The sequence below is a fragment of the Triticum urartu genome, chromosome 3A (assembly GCF_056163025.1).
Source record: "Triticum urartu cultivar PI428250 chromosome 3A, HENAU_Tu73, whole genome shotgun sequence".
Classification (NCBI taxonomy): Eukaryota; Viridiplantae; Streptophyta; class Magnoliopsida; order Poales; family Poaceae; genus Triticum; species Triticum urartu.
This window is the reverse complement of record NC_141875.1, coordinates 407,070,621-407,092,930: the sequence shown is the minus strand read 5'-3', so window position 1 is coordinate 407,092,930 and position 22,310 is coordinate 407,070,621. Positions and strand designations below refer to the sequence as shown.

The 22,310-nt window shown below is 49.9% G+C and overlaps 2 protein-coding genes across 2 annotated transcripts; one reads left to right on the top strand and one right to left on the bottom strand.

The window, feature by feature from the left end:
- Nucleotides 1-2,476: 2,476 nt before the first annotated feature.
- Nucleotides 2,477-2,800, top strand: LOC147979876 (uncharacterized). Its single transcript, XM_087515376.1, has one exon. The coding sequence runs from the start codon at nt 2,477-2,479 to the stop codon at nt 2,798-2,800; it is 324 nt and encodes a 107-aa protein (XP_087371502.1).
- A 4,097-nt stretch (nt 2,801-6,897) lies between these two features.
- LOC147979875 (uncharacterized) lies at nt 6,898-7,530 on the bottom strand. The gene has a single exon (XM_087515375.1). It carries the CDS (start codon nt 7,528-7,530, stop codon nt 6,898-6,900), a length of 633 nt encoding a protein of 210 aa, XP_087371501.1.
- Nucleotides 7,531-22,310: the final 14,780 nt, after the last annotated feature.

The window sequence follows — 22,310 nt, the reverse complement described above, 5'->3', positions numbered from 1 at the left end:
GCCTTGCAATGCCGAAGACAATACTGCGCACCGGACTCGTCGTCATTGAAGCCTAGTTCAGGGGCTACTGAGGGAGTCCTAGATTAGGGGGTCTCCGGACAGCCGGACTATAACCTTTGGCCGGACTGTTGGACTATGAAGATACAAGATTGAAGACTTCGTCCCGTGTCCGGATGGGACTCTACTTGGCGTGGAAGGCAAGCTTGGCAACACAGATATGTATATCTCCTCCTTTGTAACCGACCTTGTGTAACCCTAGCCCTTTCTGGTGTCTATATAAACTGGAGGGTTTTAGTCCGTAGGACGACATACAATCATACTATAGGCTAGCTTCTAGGGTTTAGCCTCTCTGATCTCGTGGTAGATCTACTCTTGTACTACCCATATCATCAATATTAATCAAGCAGGACGTAGGATTTTACCTCCATCAAGAGGACCCAAACCTGGGTAAAACATCGTGTTCCCTGCCTCCTGTTACCATCCTCCTTAGACGCACAGTTCGGGACCCCCTACCCGAGATCTGCCGGTTTTGACAGTGACACATGGCATGATGTCGTGCTGTCAAAGCGTGTCAACAGATTAGATTCGTGGAAATATTATTCTCTCTACGGTGGTATGTGGAACTTATTTTTAAAGGTCAGACACTATCCTTGTATTCAAAATTGTATTCGGAGGAGGAATCCGCCTTGCAATGCCGAAGACAACACTGGGCGCCGGACTCATCGTCATTGAAGCCTGGTTCAGGGGTTACTAAGGGAGTCCTGGATTAGGGGGTCTCCGGATAGCCGGACTATATCCTTTGGCCGGACTATTGGACTATGAAGGTACAAGATTGAAGACTTCGTCCCGTGTCCGGATGGGACTCTACGTGGCCTGGAAGGCAAGCTAGGCAATACGGATATGTATATCTCCACCTTTGTAACCGACCTTGTGTAACCCTAGCCCCCTCTGGTGTCTATATAAACCGGAGGGTTTTAGTCCGTAGGACAACATACAATCATAGCATAGGCTAGCTTCTAGGGTTTAGCCTCTTCGATCTTGTGGTAGATCAACTCTTGTACTACTCATATTATCAAGAACAATCAAGCAAGACGTAGGGTATTACCTCCATCAAGAGGGCCCGAACCTGGGTAAACATCGTGTCCCCTGCCTCCTGTCACCATCCGCCTTAGACGCACAGTTCGGGACCCCCTACCCGAGATCCACCGGTTTTGACACCGACACCCGCAGCGTCAACAGCTGGGTTGATTTCACTGAAGCATTCGTCCGCAACTTTACCAGCACCTACAAGCGTCCACCCAAGCCTCGCCAGCTCTCCTTGTGCGTCGAAGGCCCCAGCGAATCGACTCGCGACTACCTCACACGCTGGGCCGAGCTGCACAACTCTTGCGATGGCGTGCACGAGGTGCAGGCCATTGAGTACTTCACTGCAGGGTGCCGAGAGGGCACCCTCCTCAAGCACAAGCTCCTCTATGATGAGCCGGCGACCCTCGACGAACTGCTAATCATAGCAGACAAGTATGCCATGGCCGACTCCTCTATGAAGGCGGAGATTCAAGTTAATGTGTCGGGCAAAGTGGCCCCCCAAGCCCCTCGGACCCCGGCTGGTGAGGCAAGCCGGCGACAGCAGCCGAACAACAACAAGCGCAAGGCCATGCAGCCGGCTCCTACCAGCCGGCAGGTGGCGGCAATCAAAGATCAGTAGCTAGAAGGGCAGCCTCCTCCCAAAGGCCAGAAGGGCGGCAAACCCAACTGGCTAACCGCCTTCTCATACGAGCAGACTCTCGATGTGCCCTGCAAGTTCCACAGCGGTGCGAAGCCGTCCAATCACACCACTCGGAAGTGCCATTGGCTCACCAGAATTGCCAAGGGTGACGGACTCTAGCCCGCTCCGCCTGCCGGCCCGCCGCCCCCTCCTCCACAGCAGCCGGCGACTCGACCAGTTGGAGCCATACAAGATAATTATCCTAAAGAACATGGAGCTTATGTCGTGTTCACCAGTGTGGCCAATGACAGGCACAGCAGACGGCAGCAGCAACAAGAAGTAAACGCAGTAGCATCCAAGACCCTAGAATTCATGCATTGGTCTGAGAAGCCCATCAACTGGAGCAGAGCCGACCACTCAGAGGTGATGCCCAGTCTCGGCTCCTATGCTCTGGTATTGGATGCCACGTTTTCCACGGAGAGGCGAGCTGCTCGTTTCTTTTGAGTTCTGATAGATGGTGGGAGCAGCATCAACATTCTGTATAAAGATACCATGGAGAAGCTGGGAATCAAGCAAAGACACCTTCAGCCCAGCCGGACTATTTTCCATGGCATAGTTCCTGGCCTTTCCTGCTCACCAATCGGCAAGACTCAGATAGATGTCCTCTCCGGAGACGAAAATCATTTCTGCCAAGAGCCCGTCTGGTTTGAGGTGGTGGACCTTGAGAGCCCTTATCACGCATTGCTTGGACGGCCTGCACTGGACAAGTTCATGGCGGTCCCCCACTATGCTTACCTGAAGATGAAGATGTTGAGCTCCAAGGGAATCCTGACCATAGCCGGGGACTACAAGAATTCGTCCACCTGCGCAGCAAAGAGCAGCCGGTTGGCCGAGTCCCTCGTGATTGCGGCTGAGAAGCGGCTCCATGACCGGGTTGTGGCAATGGCCAGCGAGCAGCCGGATATGTCACCCAACCCCAAGGAGTCGGAAGCTGAAGGCTCGTTCAAACTGGCAAAGGAAACAAAGAAGATACCCTTGGAACCGGAGCACCCGGAGAGGCACGCTATCATAGGTGCAAACCTTGACAGCAAATAGGAAGGCGAGCTCGTCGATTTCCTCCATGAGAATCAGGACATGTTTGCATGGTCTCCCAAGGACATGCCGGGTGCTCCGACGGAATTCGCCGAGCACAAGCTACACGTCCAGTCTGATGTCAAACCAGTCAAGCATCCCTTGCGCCACCTGTCAGGGGAGAAGAGAAGAGTTTTTGGAGAGGAGATAGCATGACTTCTCGCAGCCGGCTTCATCATGGAAGTATTCTTTCCAGAATGGCTAGCCAACCCAGTCCTAGTGCTGAAGAAGAACAAGCAGTGGTGTATGTGATTGACTCAACAAAGCATGCCTCAAAGATCCATTTTCTTTGCCAAGAATCAACCAAGTGATTGACTCCACAACCGGATGTGAGCTGTTGAGCTTTTTGAATGCATACCTAGGGTATCACCAGATCAAGCTGAACCCGGCCGACAGGCTGAAGACCGCTTTCATCACGCCATTCGGAGCCTTCTGTTACCTGACCATGGCGTTTGGATTGAGAAATGTCGGCGCCATGTTTCAGCATTGCATGCAGAAGTGTCTCCTCAAGCAACTCGGCAGAAACGCCCACGTCTATGTGGATGATGTGGTGGTGAAGACGGAAAAATGGGGAACGCTACTAGAAGACCTCAAGGAGACCTTTGAGAACTTGCACCGATTTCAGATCAAGATCAACCCAGAGAAATGCGTCTTTGGAGTACCAGCCGGCCAGCTTCTTGATTTTCTGGTCTCAGAACGCGGCATAGAGTGTAACCCTGTGAAGATTAAGGCCATCAAGAGGATGGAAATGCCCACCCGACTACTGGACGTGCAAAAATTTACCGGCTGCTTGGCATCCATCAGCCGTTTCATCAGTCGGCTGGGCGAGAAGGCTCTTCCCCTGTACCAACTCATGAAGAAGTCCACCTTTTTCGAGTGGAACGACAAGGCAGATGAAACTTTTCTTCAGCTCAAAAAGATGTTGACCACTCTGCCTGTCCTGGAGGCCCCGACTCCCAAGGAGCCGATGCTCCTCTACATCGCCACTACCAGCCGGGTGGTTAGCACAGTCATAGTGGTAGAATGCAAGGAGGAAGGCAGAGCTCTACCAGTCCAGAGGCCGGTGTATTACCTGAGTGAAGTACTATCCACCTCCAACCAGAACTACCCCACTACCGGAAGATGTGCTATGGCGTGCACTTTGCCGCCAAAAAACTAAAGCCATACTTCCAAGAGCACCCTATCACTGTGGTCTACACAGCCCCACTTGCCGAGATCATTGGAAGCCGAGATGCTTGAGGCTGAGTGGCCAAATGGGCCATAGAGTTGGGCCCCTACACCATCTACTACCAACCTCGCACTGCCATCAAGTCACAAGCGCTGGCCGACTTCCTTGTCGACTGGGCCGAGACCCAGTACCTGCCGCCAGCACCGTACTCCACTCATTGGCGAATGCACTTTGATGGTTCCAAGATGCGCACTGGTTTGGGAGCCGGCGTCGTCCTCACCTCTCCCAAAGGCGACAAGCTCAGATATGTGCTGCAAATTCACTTTGCCGCCTCCAACAACGTTGCTGAATACGAAGCACTCATTCATGGGCTCTGGCTTGCCAAGGAACTCGGCGTTCACCGGATCCTGTGTTATGGTGATTCTGACTTGGTAGTCCAGCAGTCGTCAGGCTATTGGGACGCCAAGGATGCAAACATGGAAAGCTACCGTTTCCTTGTCCATCAGCTCAGTGGATACTTCAAGGGGTGTGAGTTCCTCCATGTACCAAGAAATGACAATGAGCAGGCTGACACCTTGGCGCGCATCGCCTCCACCCGGCAAGCAATACCAACCGGCGTCGCCCTGCAGCACCTCCTCAAGCCATCTGTCAAGCCATCGCTAGAGTCAGATTCCATCTTTGTGCCGGCTCCTCCCGAAGCAGTCGGATCCGGCTTGAGGACCCTAGCAGCCAGCACGAGGAATTCGGCGGACGACCCGGGGACTGCAGCAGCCGCACCCGACCCTGGGACTTCATGGCCCAATCCAGGTACTGCTGCAGTTGGCCCGGGGACTTCATCAACTCAGCAAGTGGCAGCCGACTCCAACCCGCCGCCTCCCAACCCAACCGGCCTTGTGCAAGTAGCAATCCTAGCACTCGAGGAAGTAACAACACCTTCATGGGCCCAACCCATCCTCAACTTTTTGGTGAACAAAGAGCTGCCGACTGATGAGATCTCGGCCTGGCAAGTGCAACGCCGGGCGGCAGCATACACTATAGTCAACAGAGAGCTTGTGAGGCACAGTGTCACTGGCGTTCATCAGCGCTGCGTGGAGCCAGAGCAAGGCCATGCAATCCTTAAAGATATCCATCAAGGTGAGTGTGGTCACCACGCATCTTCAAGAGCACTCGTGGCCAAAGCTTTCCGCCACGGTTTTTTTCTGGCCGACTACTCTAGAAGACACCAAGGACTTTGTCCAGAAATGCAAAGGGTGCCAGAAGTTTCGTTCAAAGCCACATCAGCCAGCTTTTGCACTCAAGACTATTCCCACTGCTTGGCCCTTTGCCGTTTGGGGCCTGGACATGGTTGGACCATTCAAGACGGCACGCGGCGACGTGACCCATCTGCTTGCCGCAATGGATAAGTTCACCAAGTGGATAGAAGCAAAGCCAATTAAGAAGTTGAATGGTCCGACTACTTTGACTTTCATCTCCGACATCACCATCCGGTATGGCATACCGCACATCATCATCACCTACAATGGCACAAACTTTGCCAAAGGCGCCTTGGCCCATTTCTGCGCGACACAGGGCATCTGATTAGACCTGGCGTCCATTGCTCACCCGCAGTCAAACGGCCAGGTGGAGTGAGCAAATGGCCTCATTTTATCCGGCATCAAGCCCCAACTGGTCGAACCTCTGGAGCGGTTGGCAGGCTGTTGGCTCGACGAGCTGCCGGCCGTCCTTTGGAGCCTGCGTACAACTTCAAACAAGTCAACCAGCTTCACGCCCTTCTTCCTCATCTATGATGTCGAAGCCGTCATCCTGACGGACATAGAATTCGACTCTCCTCGAGTCACCATGTACACTGAAGAGGAGGCAGAAGAAGCACGACAAGACAGCGTCGATTTACTGGAAGAGGGCTGACTGCTGGCACTCAGCCGGTTTACCATCTACGAGCAGAGGCTGCGCCGATACTACAACCGAAAGGTCAGGCCAAGATCCTTCCAAGAAGGAGACCTTGTGCTCCGGCTGATCCAGCGAACTGCCAGCGAGCACAAGCTCTCGGCACCTTGGGAAGGCCCCTTCATCATCAACAAGGTGTTGGGCAATGACTCCTACTACATCATGCATGCAAAAGAGACGACTCTGGCAAGGAGACGGAACGACCATGGAATGCAAACCTCCTTGAAAGGTTTTATAGTTGACACAGTATGTACCATGGCAACTTTTGTATTAAGTAGGAAGACTCCTGGTCCCCCGAGGAGAGCTCGGGGACTGCCCTCTTTTATCCATATGATAAGCACTATGCCTATCAGTTGTGTCATTCCATTAATCCGTCTGGCACCGGGTTCGACCAGTCGACCTGGGGACTTGCCGCCTTGTGCTATGAAATGCTTCCTGCAGCCGGACAAGTAATGTGTTGGCACCTAAGCTTTCTCCTGCCAGAAGCCGCAAATCGTAGAGCAACTATTTGGTCGACAGGAGTAAAGGCAGAAAGGGTGACTACATGAAAAATGGCTAAGGATCCAAAACATAAACATAGTCCAAGCCGGCTTCCTGCCTCACCGACCGGCTCATAAGCAGCCGGCCACCCGGTTTCTACTTCACTTGCTAGAAAACTCTAGTTGGCTAAGTACTTGCCTTCCCAAAAGTGGCTAAGTACTTGACCCAGCCACAGTCCGAGGAACGGCTATTCGGCTGGCAATACGACAACTGAGGGAATGCGGCAAAGGAAAAAGCCAAAGAGCAGCAAGCAAGGAAAGATAGAACTTGGTAAGAATATTTACACACCAAAAGGCCCTTTGCCAACATCGAACATGAGTTTGAAATACACCCCGCGGGTGGAACTGTGCAAGGTTAACAAAGTTTGTTGAGACTAATAAGCAGGAAGAAATAAAGGAAAAAAGGCAGCCTAGAAAGCAGCAGGCGGGTTCGGCGGAATGGTGGAGTCGGTGGCGCCGTCTGGTTGAGCGGCCGGCTGGTCGCTCTCCGCTCGGTCACCTTCAGCTGCAGCCGGCTCGCTAGGGCGTGGCTTGTTGCTGGAGGCGCGGTCGAGTTGAGGCTGGCCGTCCACTCTGACCTTTGGCGCCCCCTCTTCGCCTTCCTCTTCCTCCTCGTCTTCTCCCTCGTCGCTGGAGTCGATCACCTCGGCCGAGTCTTCACCGTCCTCCAGGTTCAGCCCGAACCATTCTGGTGGCGCCTCGGCACCGTTCTCGGCCAGCTCCGGGATGAAGACGCGGGCGTCGGTGTACTCGGCGATTGCTGCCGCCTGCCTGACAAGCTCACCCTCCACTACCGCCAACTCCTCCTGGGCTTCCTGGCGAAACATGGTCAACTGGGCTAGATTTAGCCCAAAGTACCATGCCTTGACGAACTCCAGGGCCCGGCATGCTCCGGCCCGAGCCGATGAGCCCTTCCACGCCTCAAGGCGGCCGGCCGCCACCTCCAGCCAGTCGGCAGTCCAGTTGGGGGTGCGCGGAGTCAGCATGTCGGGCCATAGGGCGGCGATTGCCTGGGCGCCGACACGCTGAAGGCGGCGCAGCATCCGATGAGTCGGTCGAAGACGAGCCTGGATGCTGAGAAGCTACTCGCGGAGAGTGCGAGGGGCATTGGCGGTGATCTCCTCACCTTCTGCCCTCCGTTCCTCGCGGTCGGCCTCAATAGCCTGGCTGGCAGCACCAGAGTGACCCGGGAAGAAGTCTGCTCGGGCAAAAAAGCAAAGAGTCAGATCAGAAACAAGAAGTCGACTCGATCAGAAGCTGGCGATTTGAAGAAAGAATAAAGAAGGCAGCTTACCGTCGACCATGTCTTCGATCTCGCCAAAGCCGGCTGTCAGCATCGCCTCCTTGTCGGTCTAGGCGGAGCGCTGGATCTCGAACTCAGCAAGGAGACCCGCTTCCTTGTCCTCCGCCTTCTTCTGAGCCTTCTTGAGAAGCTCTGCCTGCTCCACCAATTGCGCGGCCATTCGGTCGCGCTCTTCGGCCAGCTTGCTGCAGTCCACCTCCTTGGCATGCAGTGCGATGTTGGCTTCGCCCAGCTGCCGTTGAAGGGTAGCGTTGGCCTCTGCAAAAGTAGAAAAAGAAAGAGATATCAGCAATCAACAGAGAAAGAGAACAGTCGCCAGGAAGATCCGGCCTGACTGCTCAGCAGTCGGCCCGAATCTCGGGGACTACAGCCTGCGGGTGCGCCAGCGCGCCCCCGTAGAGAAAGAAAAAGACTTACTCCGGCTCTCCGACAAGTCGGCGGCCCGTTGATCCAACTCCTGGACTTTGGAGTTGAAGGTGGCTACACGAAGGTTATAATAATCCTACAGCAAAGATAACAGACAAGCGTCAGTACTCGGAGCTTGCCAATTAAAGTTCCGGGCCGCCTGCTCAGCAGCCGGCCCGAAACTTGGGGACTACACCCAGTGGGTGCGCCAACGCGTCCCCACGAAGCAGTATAAAAATTAAAAATAAAAAGAAGCAAGAAGCTTACCCGTATGGCTTCTCGAGACTCTAGGAACGCGTTGTTGCAGTGCTTGTTGGAAATATGCCCTAGAGGCAATAATAAATTAGTTATTATTATATTTCCTTGTTCATGATAATCGTTTATTATCCATGCTATAATTGTATTGATAGGAAACTCAGATACATGTGTGGATACATAGACAACACCATGTCCCTAGTAAGCCTCTAGTTGACTAGCTCGTTGATCAATAGATGGTTACGGTTTCCTGACCATGGACATTGGGTGTCGTTGATAACGGGATCACATCATTAGGAGAATGATGTGATGGACAAGACCCAATCCTAAGCATAGCACTAGATCGTGTAGTTCGTGTGCTAAAGCTTTTCTAATGTCAAGTATCATTTCCTTAGACCATGAGATTGTGCAACTCCTGGATACCGTAGGAATGCTTTGGGTGTGCCAAACGTCACAACGTAACTGGGTGGCTATAAAGGTACACTACAGGTATCTCCGAAAGTGTCTGTTGGGTTGGCACGAATCGAGACTGGGATTTGTCACTCCGTGTAAACGGAGAGGTATCTCTGGGCCCACTCGGTAGGACATCATCCTAATGTGCACAATGTGATCAAGGAGTTGATCACGGGATGATGTGTTACGGAACGAGTAAAGAGACTTGCCGGTAACGAGGTTGAACAAGGTATCGGGATACCGACGATCGAATCTCGGGCAAGTATCGTACCGCTAGACAAAGGGAATTGTATACGGGATTGATTAAGTCCTTGACATCGTGGTTCATCCGATGAGATCATCGTGGAACATGTGGGAGCCAACATGGGTATCCAGATCCCGCTGTTGGTTATTGACCGGAGAGTCATCTCGGTCATGTCTGCATGTCTCCCGAACCCGTAGGGTCTACACACTTAAGGTTCGGTGACGCTAGGGTTATAGAGATATTAGTATGCGGTAACCCGAAAGTTATTCGGAGTCCCGGATGAGATCCCGGACGTCACGAGGAGTTCCGGAATGGTCCGGAGGTAAAGAATTATATATAGGAAGTGCTATTTCGGCCATCGGGACAAGTTTCGGGGTCACCGGTATTGTACCGGGACCACCGGAAGGGTCCCGGGGGTCCACCGGGTGGGGCCACCTGCCTCGGGGGGCCACATGGGCTGTAGGGGGTGCGCCTTGGCCCATATGGGCCAAGGGCACCAGCCCCAAGAGGCCCATGCGCCAAGAGAAGAGGGGAAAGGAAGAGTCCTAAAGGGGGAAGGCACCTCCGAGGTGCCTTGGGAGGATGGACTCCTCCCCCCCTTGGCCTCACCCTTCCTTGGAGGAAGGGGCAAGGCTGCGCCCTCCCCCTCTCCCTTGGCCCTATATATAGTGGGGGAAAGGGAGGGCAATCTAACCTAAGGCCTGGCGCCTCCCTCTCCCTCCCGTGACACATCTCCCTCCTCCCGCAGCGCTTAGCGAAGCCCTGTTGGAATCCCGCTACTTCCACCACCACGCCGTCGTGCTGTTGGATCTCCATCAACCTCTCCTCCCCCCTTGCTGGATCAAGAAGGAGGAGACGTCGCTGCTCCGTACGTGTGTTGAACGCGGAGGTGCCGTCCGTTCGGCGCTAGGATCATCGGTGATTTGGATCACGACGAGTACGACTCCATCAACCCCGTTCTCTTGAACGCTTCCGCGCGCGATCTACAAGGGTATGTAGATCCACTCCTCCCTCATTGCTAGATGACTCCATAGATTGATCTTGGTGATACGTAGAAAATTTTGAATTATTGCTACGTTACCCAACAGTGGCATCATGAGCTAGGTCTATGCGTAGTTTCTATGCACGAGTAGAACACAAAGTAGTTGTGGGCATTGATTTTGTTCAATATGCTTGCCGTTACTAGTCTTATATTGATTCGGTGGCATCGTGGGATGAAGCGGCCCGGACCGACCTTACACGTACTCTTACGTGAGACTGGTTCCACCGACTGACATGCACTAGATGCATAAGGTGGCTAGCGGGTGTCTGTCTCTCCTACTTTAGTCGGATCGGATTCGATGAAAAGGGTCCTTATGAAGGGTAAATAGCAATTGGCATATCACGTTGTGGTTTTTGCGTAGGTAAGAAACGTTCTTGCTAGAAACCCTTAGCAGCCACGTAAAACATGCAAACAACAATTAGAGGACGTCTAACTTGTTTTTGCAGGGTATGCTATGTGATGTGATATGGCCAAAGGATGTGATGAATGATATATGTGATGTATGAGATGATCATGTTCTTGTAATAGGAATCACGACTTGCATGTCGATGAGTATGACAACCGGCAGGAGCCATAGGAGTTGTCTTAATTTATTTATGACTTGCGTGTCAACTTAAACGTCATGTAATTACTTTACTTTATTGCTAAAGCGTTAGCCATAGTAGTAGAAGTAATAGATGACGAGACAACTTCAAGAAGACACGATGATGGAGATCGTGATGATGGAGATCATGGTGTCATGCCGGTGACAAGATGATCATGGAGCCCCAAGATGGAGATCAAAAGAGCTATATGATATTGGCCATATCATGTCACTACTATTTGATTGCATGTGATGTTTATCATGTTTTTGCATCTTGTTTACTTAGAACGACGGTAGTAAATAAGATGATCCCTCATTACAATTTCAAGAATGTGTTCTCCCCTAACTGTGCACCGTTGCTAAAGTTCATCGTTTCGAAGCACCACGTGATGATCGGGTGTGATAGATCCTTACGTTCACATACAACGGGTGTAAGACAGTTTTACACATGCAAAACACTTAGGGTTAACTTGACGAGCCTAGCATGTACAGACATGGCCTCGGAACACAAGAGACCAAAAGGTCGAGCATGAGTCGTATGGTAGATACGATCAACATGAAGATGTTCACCGATGATGACTAGTCCGTCTCACGTGATGATCGGACACGGCCTAGTTGACTCGGATCATGTAATCACTTAGATGACTAGAGGGATGTCTATCTGAGTGGGAGTTCATAAGATGAACTTAATTATCCTGAACATAGTCAAAAGGTCTTCGCAAATTATGCCGTAGCTCGCGCTTCAGTTCTACTGTTTAGATATGTTCCTAGAGAAAATTTAGTTGAAAGTTGATAGTAGCAATTATGCGGACTAGGTCCGTAAACTGAGGATTGTCCTCATTGCTTCATAGAAGGCTTATGTCCTTAATGCACTGCTCAGTGTGCTGAACCTCGAACGTTGTCTGTGGATGTTGCGAACATCTGACATACACATTTTGATAACTACGTGATAGTTCAGTTAAACGGCTTAGAGTTGAGGCACCGAAGACATTTTGAAACGTCGCGAAACATATGAGATGTTTCGAGGGCAGAAATTGGGATTTCAGGCTCGTGCCCACGTCAAGAGGTATAAGACCTCCGACGATTTTCTTAGCCTGCAAACTAAGGGAGAAAAGCTCAATTATTGAACTTGTGCTCAGATTGTCTGAGTACAACAATCGCTTGAATCGAGTGGGAGTTGATCTTCCAGATGAAATAGTGATGGTTCTCCGAAGTCATTACCACCAAGCTGCTTGAGCTTCGTGATGAACTATAATATATCAGGGACATATATGATGATCCTTGAGATATTCGTGATGTTTGACACCACAAAAGTAGAGATCAAGAAGGAGCATCAATTGTTGATGGTTGGTGAAACCACTAGTTTCAAGAAGGGCAAGGGCAAAAAGGGATGCTTCATGAAACGGCAAATCAGCCGCTGCTCTAGTGAAGAAACCCAAGGTTGAACCCAAACCCGAGACTAAGTGCTTCTGTAATAAAGGGAACAGCCACTGGAGCAGAATTACCCTAGATACTTGGTAGATAAGAAGGCTGGCAAGGTCGATAGAAGTATATTGGATATACATTGTGTTGATGTGTACTTTACTAGTACTCCTAGTAGCACCAGGGTATTAGATACAGGTTCGGTTGCTAAGTGTTAGTAACTCGAAATAAAAGCTACGGAATAAACGGAGACTAGCTAAAGGTGAGCTGACGATATGTGTTGGAAGTGTTTCCAATGTTGATATGATCAAGCATCGCACGCTCCCTCTACCATCGAGATTGGTGTTTGCGTTGAGCATAGACATGATTGGATTATGTCTATCGCAATACGGTTATTCATTTAAGGAGAATAACGGTTACTCTGTTTATTTGAATAATACCTTCAATGGTCTTGCACCTAAAATGAATGGTTCATTGAATCTCGATTATAGTGATACACATGTTCATGCCAAAAGATATAAGATAGTAATGATAGTACCACCTACTTGTGGCACTGCCACTTAAGTCATATCGGTATTAAACGCATGAAGAGGCTCCATGTTGATGGATCTTTGGACTCACTCGTTTTTGAAAAGTTTGAGGCATGCGAACCATGTCTATTGGTGTATATGCATGAAGAAACTCCATGCAAATGGACCGTTTGGACTCACTAGATTTTGAATCACTTGAGACATGCAAATCATACCACATGGGCAAGATGACTGAAAGCCTCGTTTTCAGTAAAATGGAACTAGAAAGCAACTTGTTGGAAGTAATACATTTTGATGTGTGCAGTCCAATGAGTGCTGAGGCATGTAGTGGATATCGTTATGTTCTTACTTCACATATGATTTGAGTAGATGTTGAGTATATTTACTTGATGAATCACGAGTCTGAATTATTGAAAGGTTCAAGTAATTTCAGGGTGAAGTTGAAAGATCGTCGTAACAAGAGGATAAAAAATCTATGATATGATCATAGAGGTGAATATCTGAATTACGAGATTGGCCTAGAATTAAGACATTGTGGAAATTGTTTCACAACTAATACAGCCTGGAACACCATAGTGTGATGGTGTGTCCGAACATCATAACTGCACCCTATTGGATATGATGCATACCGTGATGTCTCTTATCGAATTACCACAATAGTTTATGGGTTAGGCATTAGAGACAACCACATTCACTTTAAAAGGGGCACCACATAATTCCGATGAGATGACACCGTGGTTTAGAGAAACCTAAGCTGTCATTTGTTAGAAGTTTGGGGCTGCGACGCTTATGTGAAAAAGTTTCAGGCTGATAAGCTTGAACCCAAAGCGAATAAATGCATCTTCATAGGACACCCAAAACAGTTGGGTATACCTCCTGTCTCAGATCCGAAAGCAATAAGGGATTGTTTCTAGAATCGGGTCCTTTCTCGAGGAAAAGTTTCTCTCGAAAGAATTGAGTGGGAGGATGGTGGAGACTTGATGAGATTATTAAAGCGTCTCTTCAACTAGTGTGTGGCAGGGCACAGGAAGTTGTTCCTGTGGCACCTACACCAATTGAAGTGGAAGCTTGTGATAGTGATCATGAAACTTCATATCAAGTCACTACCAAACCTCGTAGGATGACAAGGATGCGTACTACTTCAGAGTGGTACGTAATCTTGTCTTGGAAGTCATGTTGCTAGACAACAATGAACCTACGAGCTATGGAGAAGCGATGGTGGGCCTGGATTCCAAAATGGCTCGAGGCCATATAATCCGAGAGAGGATCCATATATGAAAACAAAGTGTAGACTTTGACAGAACAGCTCGATGGTCGTAAGGCTGTTGAGTGCAGATGGATTTTAAAAGGAAGACGGACAATGATGGTAAGTATTACCATTAAGAAAGCTCGACTTGTCGTTAAGATGTTTTCCGACAAGTTCAAGGAGTTGACTACGATGAGACTTTCTCACTCGTAGCGATGCTAAGAGTCTGTTGGAATTATATTAGCGATTACTGCATTATTTATGAAATCTTGCAGATAGGATGTCAAAACATTGTTTCCTCGACGATTTTCTTGAGGAAAGGTTGTATGTGATACAACCGGAAGGTTTTGTCAATCCTGAGAGATGCTAATAAGTATGCAAAGCTCCAGCAATCCTTCTAAGGACTGGAGTAGGCATCTCGGATTTGGAATGTATGCTTTGATGAGATTATCAAAGATTTTGGGTGTATACAAAGTTTATGAGAAACTTGTATTTCCAAAGAAGTGAGTGGGAGCACTATAGAATTTTTGATGAGTATATGTTGTTGACATATTATGGATCAGAAATGACGTAGAATTTCTGGAAAGCATATAGGGTTATTTGGAAAGTGTTTTTCAATGGAAAGCCTGGATTAAGCTACTTGAACATTGAGCATCAAGATCTATAAGGATAGATCAAAACGCTTAATGGTACTTTCAAATGAGCACATACCTTGACATGATCTTGAAGGTGTTCAAGATGGATCAATCAAAGAAGGAGTTCTTGCCTGAGTTGTAAGGTATGAAGTTAAGACTTAAAGCTCGACCACGGCAGAATAGAGAGAAAGGACGAAGGTCGTCCCCTATGCTTAAGACATAGGCTCTACAGTATGCTATGTTGTGTACCGCACCTGAAGTGTGCCTTGCCATGAGTCAGTCAAGGGGTACAAGAGTGATCCAAGAATGGATCACAGTACAGCGGTCAAAGTTATCCTTAGTAACTAGTGGACTAAGGAATTTTCTCGGTTATGGAGGTGATGAAGAGTTCGACGTAAAGAGTTACGACGATGCAAGCTTAACACCTATCCGGATAGCTCTGAGTAGAGATACCGGATACGTATAATGGAGCAACAATTTAGAATAACTCCAAGTAGAACAGTTATTTGAAATGGCTCCAAATAGAGCGTGGTAGCTGCATCTAGGAGATGACATAAAGATTTGTAAAGCACACACGGATCTGAAAGGTTCAGACCCGTTGAATAAAACCTCTCTCACAAGCAACATGATCAAACCCATAACTCATTGAGTGTTAATCACATAGTGATGTGAACTAGATTATTGACTCTAGTAAACTCTTTGGATGTTGGTTACATGGCGATGTGACCTGTGAGTGTTAATCACATGGCGATGTGAACTAGATTATTGACTCTAGTGCAAGTGGGAGACTGTTGGAAATATGCCCTAGAGGCAATAATAAATTAGTTATTATTATATTTCCTTGTTCATGATAATCGTTTATTATCCATGCTATAATTGTATTGATAGGAAACTCAGATACATGTGTGGATACATAGACAACACCATGTCCCTAGTAAGCCTCTAGTTGACTAGCTCGTTGATCAATAGATGGTTACGGTTTCCTGACCATGGACATTGGATGTCGTTGATAACGGGATCACATCATTAGGAGAATGATGTGATGGACAAGACCCAATCCTAAGCATAGCACTAGATCGTGTAGTTCGTATGCTAAAGCTTTTCTAATGTCAAGTATCATTTCCTTAGACCATGAGATTGTGAAACTCCCGGATACCGTAGGAATGCTTTGGGTGTGCCAAACGTCACAACGTAACTGGGTGGCTATAAAGGTACACTACAGGTATCTCCGAAAGTGTCTGTTGGGTTGGCACGAATCGAGACTGGGATTTGTCACTCCGTGTAAACGGAGAGGTATCTCTGGGCCCACTCGGTAGGACATCATCCTAATGTGCACAATGTGATCAAGGAGTTGATCACGGGATGATGTGTTACGGAACGAGTAAAGAGACTTGCCGGTAACGAGGTTGAACAAGGTATCGGGATACCGACGATCGAATCTCGGGCAAGTATCGTACCGCTAGACAAAGGGAATTGTATACGGGATTGATTAAGTCCTTGACATCGTGGTTCATCCGATGAGATCATCGTGGAACATGTGGGAGCCAACATGGGTATCCAGATCCCGCTGTTGGTTATTGACCGGAGAGTCATCTCGGTCATGTCTGCATGTCTCCCGAACCCGTAAGGTCTACACACTTAAGGTTCGGTGACGCTAGGGTTATAGAGATATTAGTATGCGGTAACCCGAAAGTTGTTCGGAGTCCCGGATGAGATCCCGGACGTCACGAGGAGTTCCGGAATGGTCCGGAGGTAAAGAATTATATATAGGAAGTGCTATTTCGGCCATCGGGACAAGTTTCGGGGTCACCGGTATTGTACCGGGACCACCGGAAGGGTCCCGGGGGTCCACCGGGTGGGGCCACCTGCCCCGGGGGGCCACATGGGCTGTAGGGGGTGCGCCTTGGCCCATATGGGCCAAGGGCACCAGCCCCAAGAGGCCCATGCGCCAAGAGAAGAGGGGAAAGGAAGAGTCCTAAAGGGGGAAGGCACCTCCGAGGTGCCTTGGGGAGGATGGACTCCCCCCCCCTTGGCCGCACCCTTCCTTTGAGGAAGGGGCAAGGTTGCGCCCTCCCCCTCTCCCTTGGCCCTATATATAGTGGGGGAAAGGGAGGGCAATCTAACCTAAGGCCTGGCGCCTCCCTCTCCCTCCCGTGACACATCTCCCTCCTCCCGCAGCGCTTAGCGAAGCCCTGTTGGAATCCCGCTACTTCCACCACCACGCCGTCGTGCTGTTGGATCTCCATCAACCTCTCCTCCCCCCTTGCTGGATCAAGAAGGAGGAGACGTCGCTGCTCCGTACGTGTGTTGAACGCGGAGGTGCCGTCCGTTCGGCGCTAGGATCATCGGTGATTTGGATCACGGCGAGTACGACTCCATCAACCCTGTTCTCTTGAACGCTTCCGCGCGCGATCTACAAGGGTATGTAGATCCACTCCTCCCTCGTTGCTAGATGAATCCATAGATTGATCTTGGTGATACGTAGAAAATTTTGAATTATTGCTACGTTACCCAATAGTGCTTGAGTTCGTCGGCTTCTGCACGGAGCTTGGCTTGGACATCCAGGATTGCCTTGTTCAAGGGGCCTGTCCCGCCTCCCCGCACCTAGTCAACGGGCACGGCGCTGGTCGCCTCCGCATCCAGGATCGACGAGCTCGCAGTGCCGACTTCCTGAGGCCACGGTGCCAAGACCGCCTTCACAAATCGGTGGCACGAGGGTGTGCGGACCTCGGGAGTTCGACCTGTCATCTGCCCACCTCCGGCTGGTGGTGCCGGCGGGTCGGCCGGCTGTTTGTCTCGCGCCTCCTCAGAAGGAGGTGGTGGAGGCATGTTTATGTCTGGCATGACGACGTCGCCACCGTCCCTCTCCATGATCGGGTGCTCGTCGCCAGCTTCCTCAGTCGGCACCACGAGCTCTGGTGATGGCAGCGCGGAGTTCAGGGGGGTGACGAATATCGCCGACTCATGGCGCGCGGCTTCCTTAGCCTGCTTCGTCAACGCAGCAGCGGCCTCGGCCTCTGCCAGCTTCTTCAAAGCGGCGGCCTCCGCCTTGTCTGCCTCCGCCTTCTCCAGGCGGGCGGCTTCCTGCTCCTCACGCGCCTCCCGCGCGTTTCGCTCCGTCGCCTCCCGGAGGTCGGCGGCCGGATCGATTCGCCCGGTGGTAGTGGAGGTCTCCACCGACCCCATGATGGAGGCGGCGGCCGACTTCTAGAGGGAGAGGGAAGCCCTAGAATCAAGGAAATAAAACAAAGGAAGTTCAGAAAGAGCCAACGAGAAAGAAAGCATAAGGGAAATAAACTTACGCCGACACCATAGGGGGTGCCTTTGGGAGCTTTTGGTACTTGACCGCCTTTGCCGCGGCCTCCTTCCGCCTGATCGCGGCGGTGGGATTCTTGGGTTTCTTCGGCGCGCTGCCGAACAAGGCAGCTCCTTGCTTACGCTTGCGCGTGCCGCCTCAGGCTGCCGGCTCGTCGGAGGGGCCCACGTCCGCCTTGCCAGCACCCCGCGCGGTGCGTGGCTCTTCTTCGTCCTCATCATCATCGGGCCAGGTCTCGATGCCGGCTTCTTTAGATCCGCCTGCTTCGTAGACGCCGCCTGTCGCGGTGCCCTCCAAGGCGGCCTCCCCCAAGTCAGGGTCGTCCACGTCGCTCACCGCCCTGTCCGGCTGGTAGTCGCCGCCCACCCCTATGACGGCGGCCGTCGCGTCTGACATGTAGATCTGTTTCAGATGATGAGAGGCCGGCTGATCAAGACTAAGATCAAGACTAAGGCGAGTATCGAAGAGAGAGAATCGGAAAACTTACCACAGGCGGCGGATCAGTGCGAGAATACGACCGCTGGCCAAAACTCCAAGACCCCTCCAGCTTGAGGCCGCAGATCTCGTTCACCAGGTTTGCGACTTCAGCAGCTGGCATCTCCTTGGCGTTCAGCCGGCACGGGTCGCGGTGCCCGCTCATCCGGCTGATCAAGTGTGGCCGGCTCTGGAGCGGAAGAACTCGGCGCTCGACGAAGGCAACCAGCAGGTCGGTGGTATGTATGGCAAATCTTGGCAAAAATGTGTGGCGAAGTATGGCAATGGAAGGCCTAGACCCAAACAGGATAAGTACGTACTACGTACTAGGAGTACTAGTGTTAAAAAAGAAAGGCGGGGTTGTCCTGCGCGAGATTAATTGATACAACTCCTCGTTTCACGTGTCAATTAATGCGTATTTTTTCTCCAAAGCCCAATGAGCTAACCATCTCACTCCTCATTGCTTGATTAATGCAGCGCCATGCAAACCAACCTTCTCACTTGCGCATGCATGCAGGGGATATTAATGTCCTTGGTTGCTAGTATGAGGCAAACCCCAATAATTTTGCCTCGATTAGTGTTAGTGGCCTTTTGCAAATTGTAATTTTGATATACTGGCCTTGTGTACAAAAAATGGACGTAGTAACTATATTTGACTTCCTTCCCCATTGCGGTGATGTCGACGATATCTCGAACGTTGTGGTTTGGCGAAGTGCGTTCGACGGAGAACACCATTGAGGGAGACCACGGTAAGTCGTTCGCAAGTGCCGCCTGCAAGCCGAGACAACCGCCTTATTTGCATCCAGGAAGTCCGTTGAACCAAAGGACGCGTAAATGTACTAGTACTACTCGTACACAATAGCGTCGTCCGTCCAGCTTAGTGCGGTGAGATGGTTTCTTGAAGAAGACGATGGAGAAGAGGAGTCAGCGAAGAGTGAAATGATGGTTTCTTCGTCCGTGCTTTGTGATTTGATGCCTCACTGCTTTGTGATTTGTGATAGAAGGGATAGGGGAGTATACTCTGTGCTCTATACTGTACATGTGTCCAAGCACGGGAGAAAGAGGAGAGAAGTTGCATTTTTCTATTCCTTCAATATTAGGGAGCTTCGGTTCCATTCTTTTAGCTTTGGCAACACCGTCCACAATGGTTCCCACGATGCCAAAAGCTATTTTCACATTTGGCTACACATTGTGGATGCCCTTAACCGTACCACTTGATTTTGCTCTTGTGTGCTATCTATACAAATCTCAATTATATTGATCTAAAAAATTATAGAATCAAGATTAGTAAAAACAGGTGATTTTGCTGCGCGGATGGCGGGGGAGGTTTCTTACTTTTAGAGGACATTGTCCTGGTGGTTTGCTAACATGCGGTCCCACGTGTCAGTGCTTTACCAAGTCGATCCATGTCCCACATGAGGCAGAACAACGACAGAAGTAACACGTGGTTAACTTGAAGAAGATGAGGGAGAAGCGGATTCAGCAACGAGTGAAAATGATGGTTGCTTCGTCCCTCCAACTTCTTTTTTAGCATTATTACTTTGTCCCTCCAACTTAACTGCGGAAAAGGTGCAACTTTGTGATTTGACGCCTCATTGCTCATTACTACGCCGGCGCCATGACTGGGTGCTTCACCCTGGCTGCTCTGCACTGTATTCCGGTATGGCATGTGGGCCCGGTAGTTTGATGTCCCACATGTCGGCGAAAGGGACTAGAAGATTTATGAAAGCGAGCGCTCCACTCTTACGATGGAGGAGTACACAACATGATGACCCAGTGAACTGTCACTTGTACTGTATAGTACTATAGTTTTGCTGTTCCGCACGATCCATCGATACAAACCCGATTAAACAGGAAAGGGCGAGATTTTTCTCGCACGGTATATGATACTGGCCATACATTTCAAAGGCAATTTTAATATATGCAAACTGAATAATTAAGTAACAATATGATATCTAGTAAAACTAAAAACACATGATTTATTGTGTTAGAGTGTAGTAGTAGTGTTGTATTGCATAGTTTTTATATGTAACATGCGAGAACGTGTAGAGCTGTAGTTTTGGAGGGCCTACAGAGAGGAAAGCGTAATACATTGACCGAACTTCAGAATAAGCTGATTACGGTCACTATATACGTTTTGCGGTGATTATACGGTCACTTGCTCACGGTTCAGCATCGGATTGCACTCTGTTGACCGGCCAAATAGTCTGCGTGGCACCATGTTGACTAGTTAAATTGACCATGTTCCTTGTGGGTCCCACCTGTCAGTTCGCATAGGGAAAAGGTCAGATAAACACAAATTTACGCAGGCGCGACAAGACTCCAACCCGTGCGCGGGAATCACCTGTTGTGTATGTGTCTGTTAGGGCCTGATGTGTGCGCATGCACGTGTAGGTTGACCACTTGAGCGTGAGAGTGTGTGTTGGTCGTGTGCTGTACTGGTGTGTGCATGCATGCGTGCGTGTGTGCGTGTGAGTGTTGGTCGTGTGGTGTACTGGTGTGTGCTTGCATGCGTGCGTGTGTGCGTGTGAGTGTTGGTCGTGTGGTGTACTGGTGTGTGCTTGCATGCGTGCGTGTGTGCGTGTGAGTGTTGCGTACCTGCGTGGCTGCGTGTGTCCATGTGAGTGTTGCGTGCGTGCGTGGGTGCATGTGTTCGTGTGAGTGTTGCGTGCATGCAGTTCGTGTGCATGCGTGCGTGTGTGTATAATCACCACACCAGCTCCTGTGTGTTAAAACAGACGGCTCAGCATGCCAATACAAGGCCACCTTGTCCCTGTGCCCGCGGTCATGACTTCGAACCACCGTCCAATACTTTTTTGTCATTTATTTTCATTCTTACTAGCAAGATGCCCGTGCGTTGCACGTAACATCAAGATGCATCTGTATGACTAGTTTATCTTGTGAGAGAAAAGGATGAACGAGGAAGGCCTTATTTGCAAATGTGGAGAGGTGTGTGGGTACCTTTTTGCAAAATTGTTATAGTTTCTTTCCTATCCATCTAATATAAATCGGACGGCCTATATTGCAGGATCGCAGGCACACCATCATCACCAACTCTATTTTTTATGAGAGTGTATTTTATATTTTATAAGAGTGTAGATGTAGAGTAGATACAAGCCGACAGGTGGGCCCGATGGTAGTAAGATAATATGATGCAACACTAGAGGTGCCACGTGGAGCGTTTAACTGGTCAGCTAGTCGTGTCTTGAGCAAATACAGAGTAGTACGGTGAGCCCGTGATTATATAATAACCACTAAACGTAAATGGTGACCATATTGAGTGGATTCTGAAGTCCAATGTACGTATTGTGCTTTCGCTTCAAATACAATGATCTTCATTGTATATATCGTGAGAGAAAAATGAAACACGCGTGAATGTGCTGGGGGCTTATTTTTAGAGGACCTAGAGATAGTTTATGTGCGTACGTGAAAGGGGCGTAGAGGGGGGTATGCGATGGAGATAGAGATGCTCTTCGTTTCTCTTTATTATGACTAACTTTATAATCTCTTCTTATAATAATAATAATAATAATAATAAAGCACGGATTAAGTTTTCAGGTTCACCGTCATGTCGTTTTTGCATTAAACACCCTAATGTTTTGGGTAATTAACGCGCGCTCCAGATTTAAGTAAGTAATAAAACGATTCGCTCCTTCACAGGACCCGAACGGACGAACGCAAACCCCGGTCTCCGCCTGCCCCAATCCCCACTCCAGGCCGTCATCCCCAACCCACCATGAGGACAAGGATGCCGAGCTCAGGCGGCGGCGCTGGTCCGGGCCTCCGAGGGATCAGACCATCCTCCGTCGACCTCTGCTTCCTCTTCCTCAAGACCTTGGCCGCCTGGTGCAGGGGAGACCGCAGCTCCGCGCTCGTAGGCCTGCCCAATCCTCCTCTTGCTCCTCGCGATGCTCT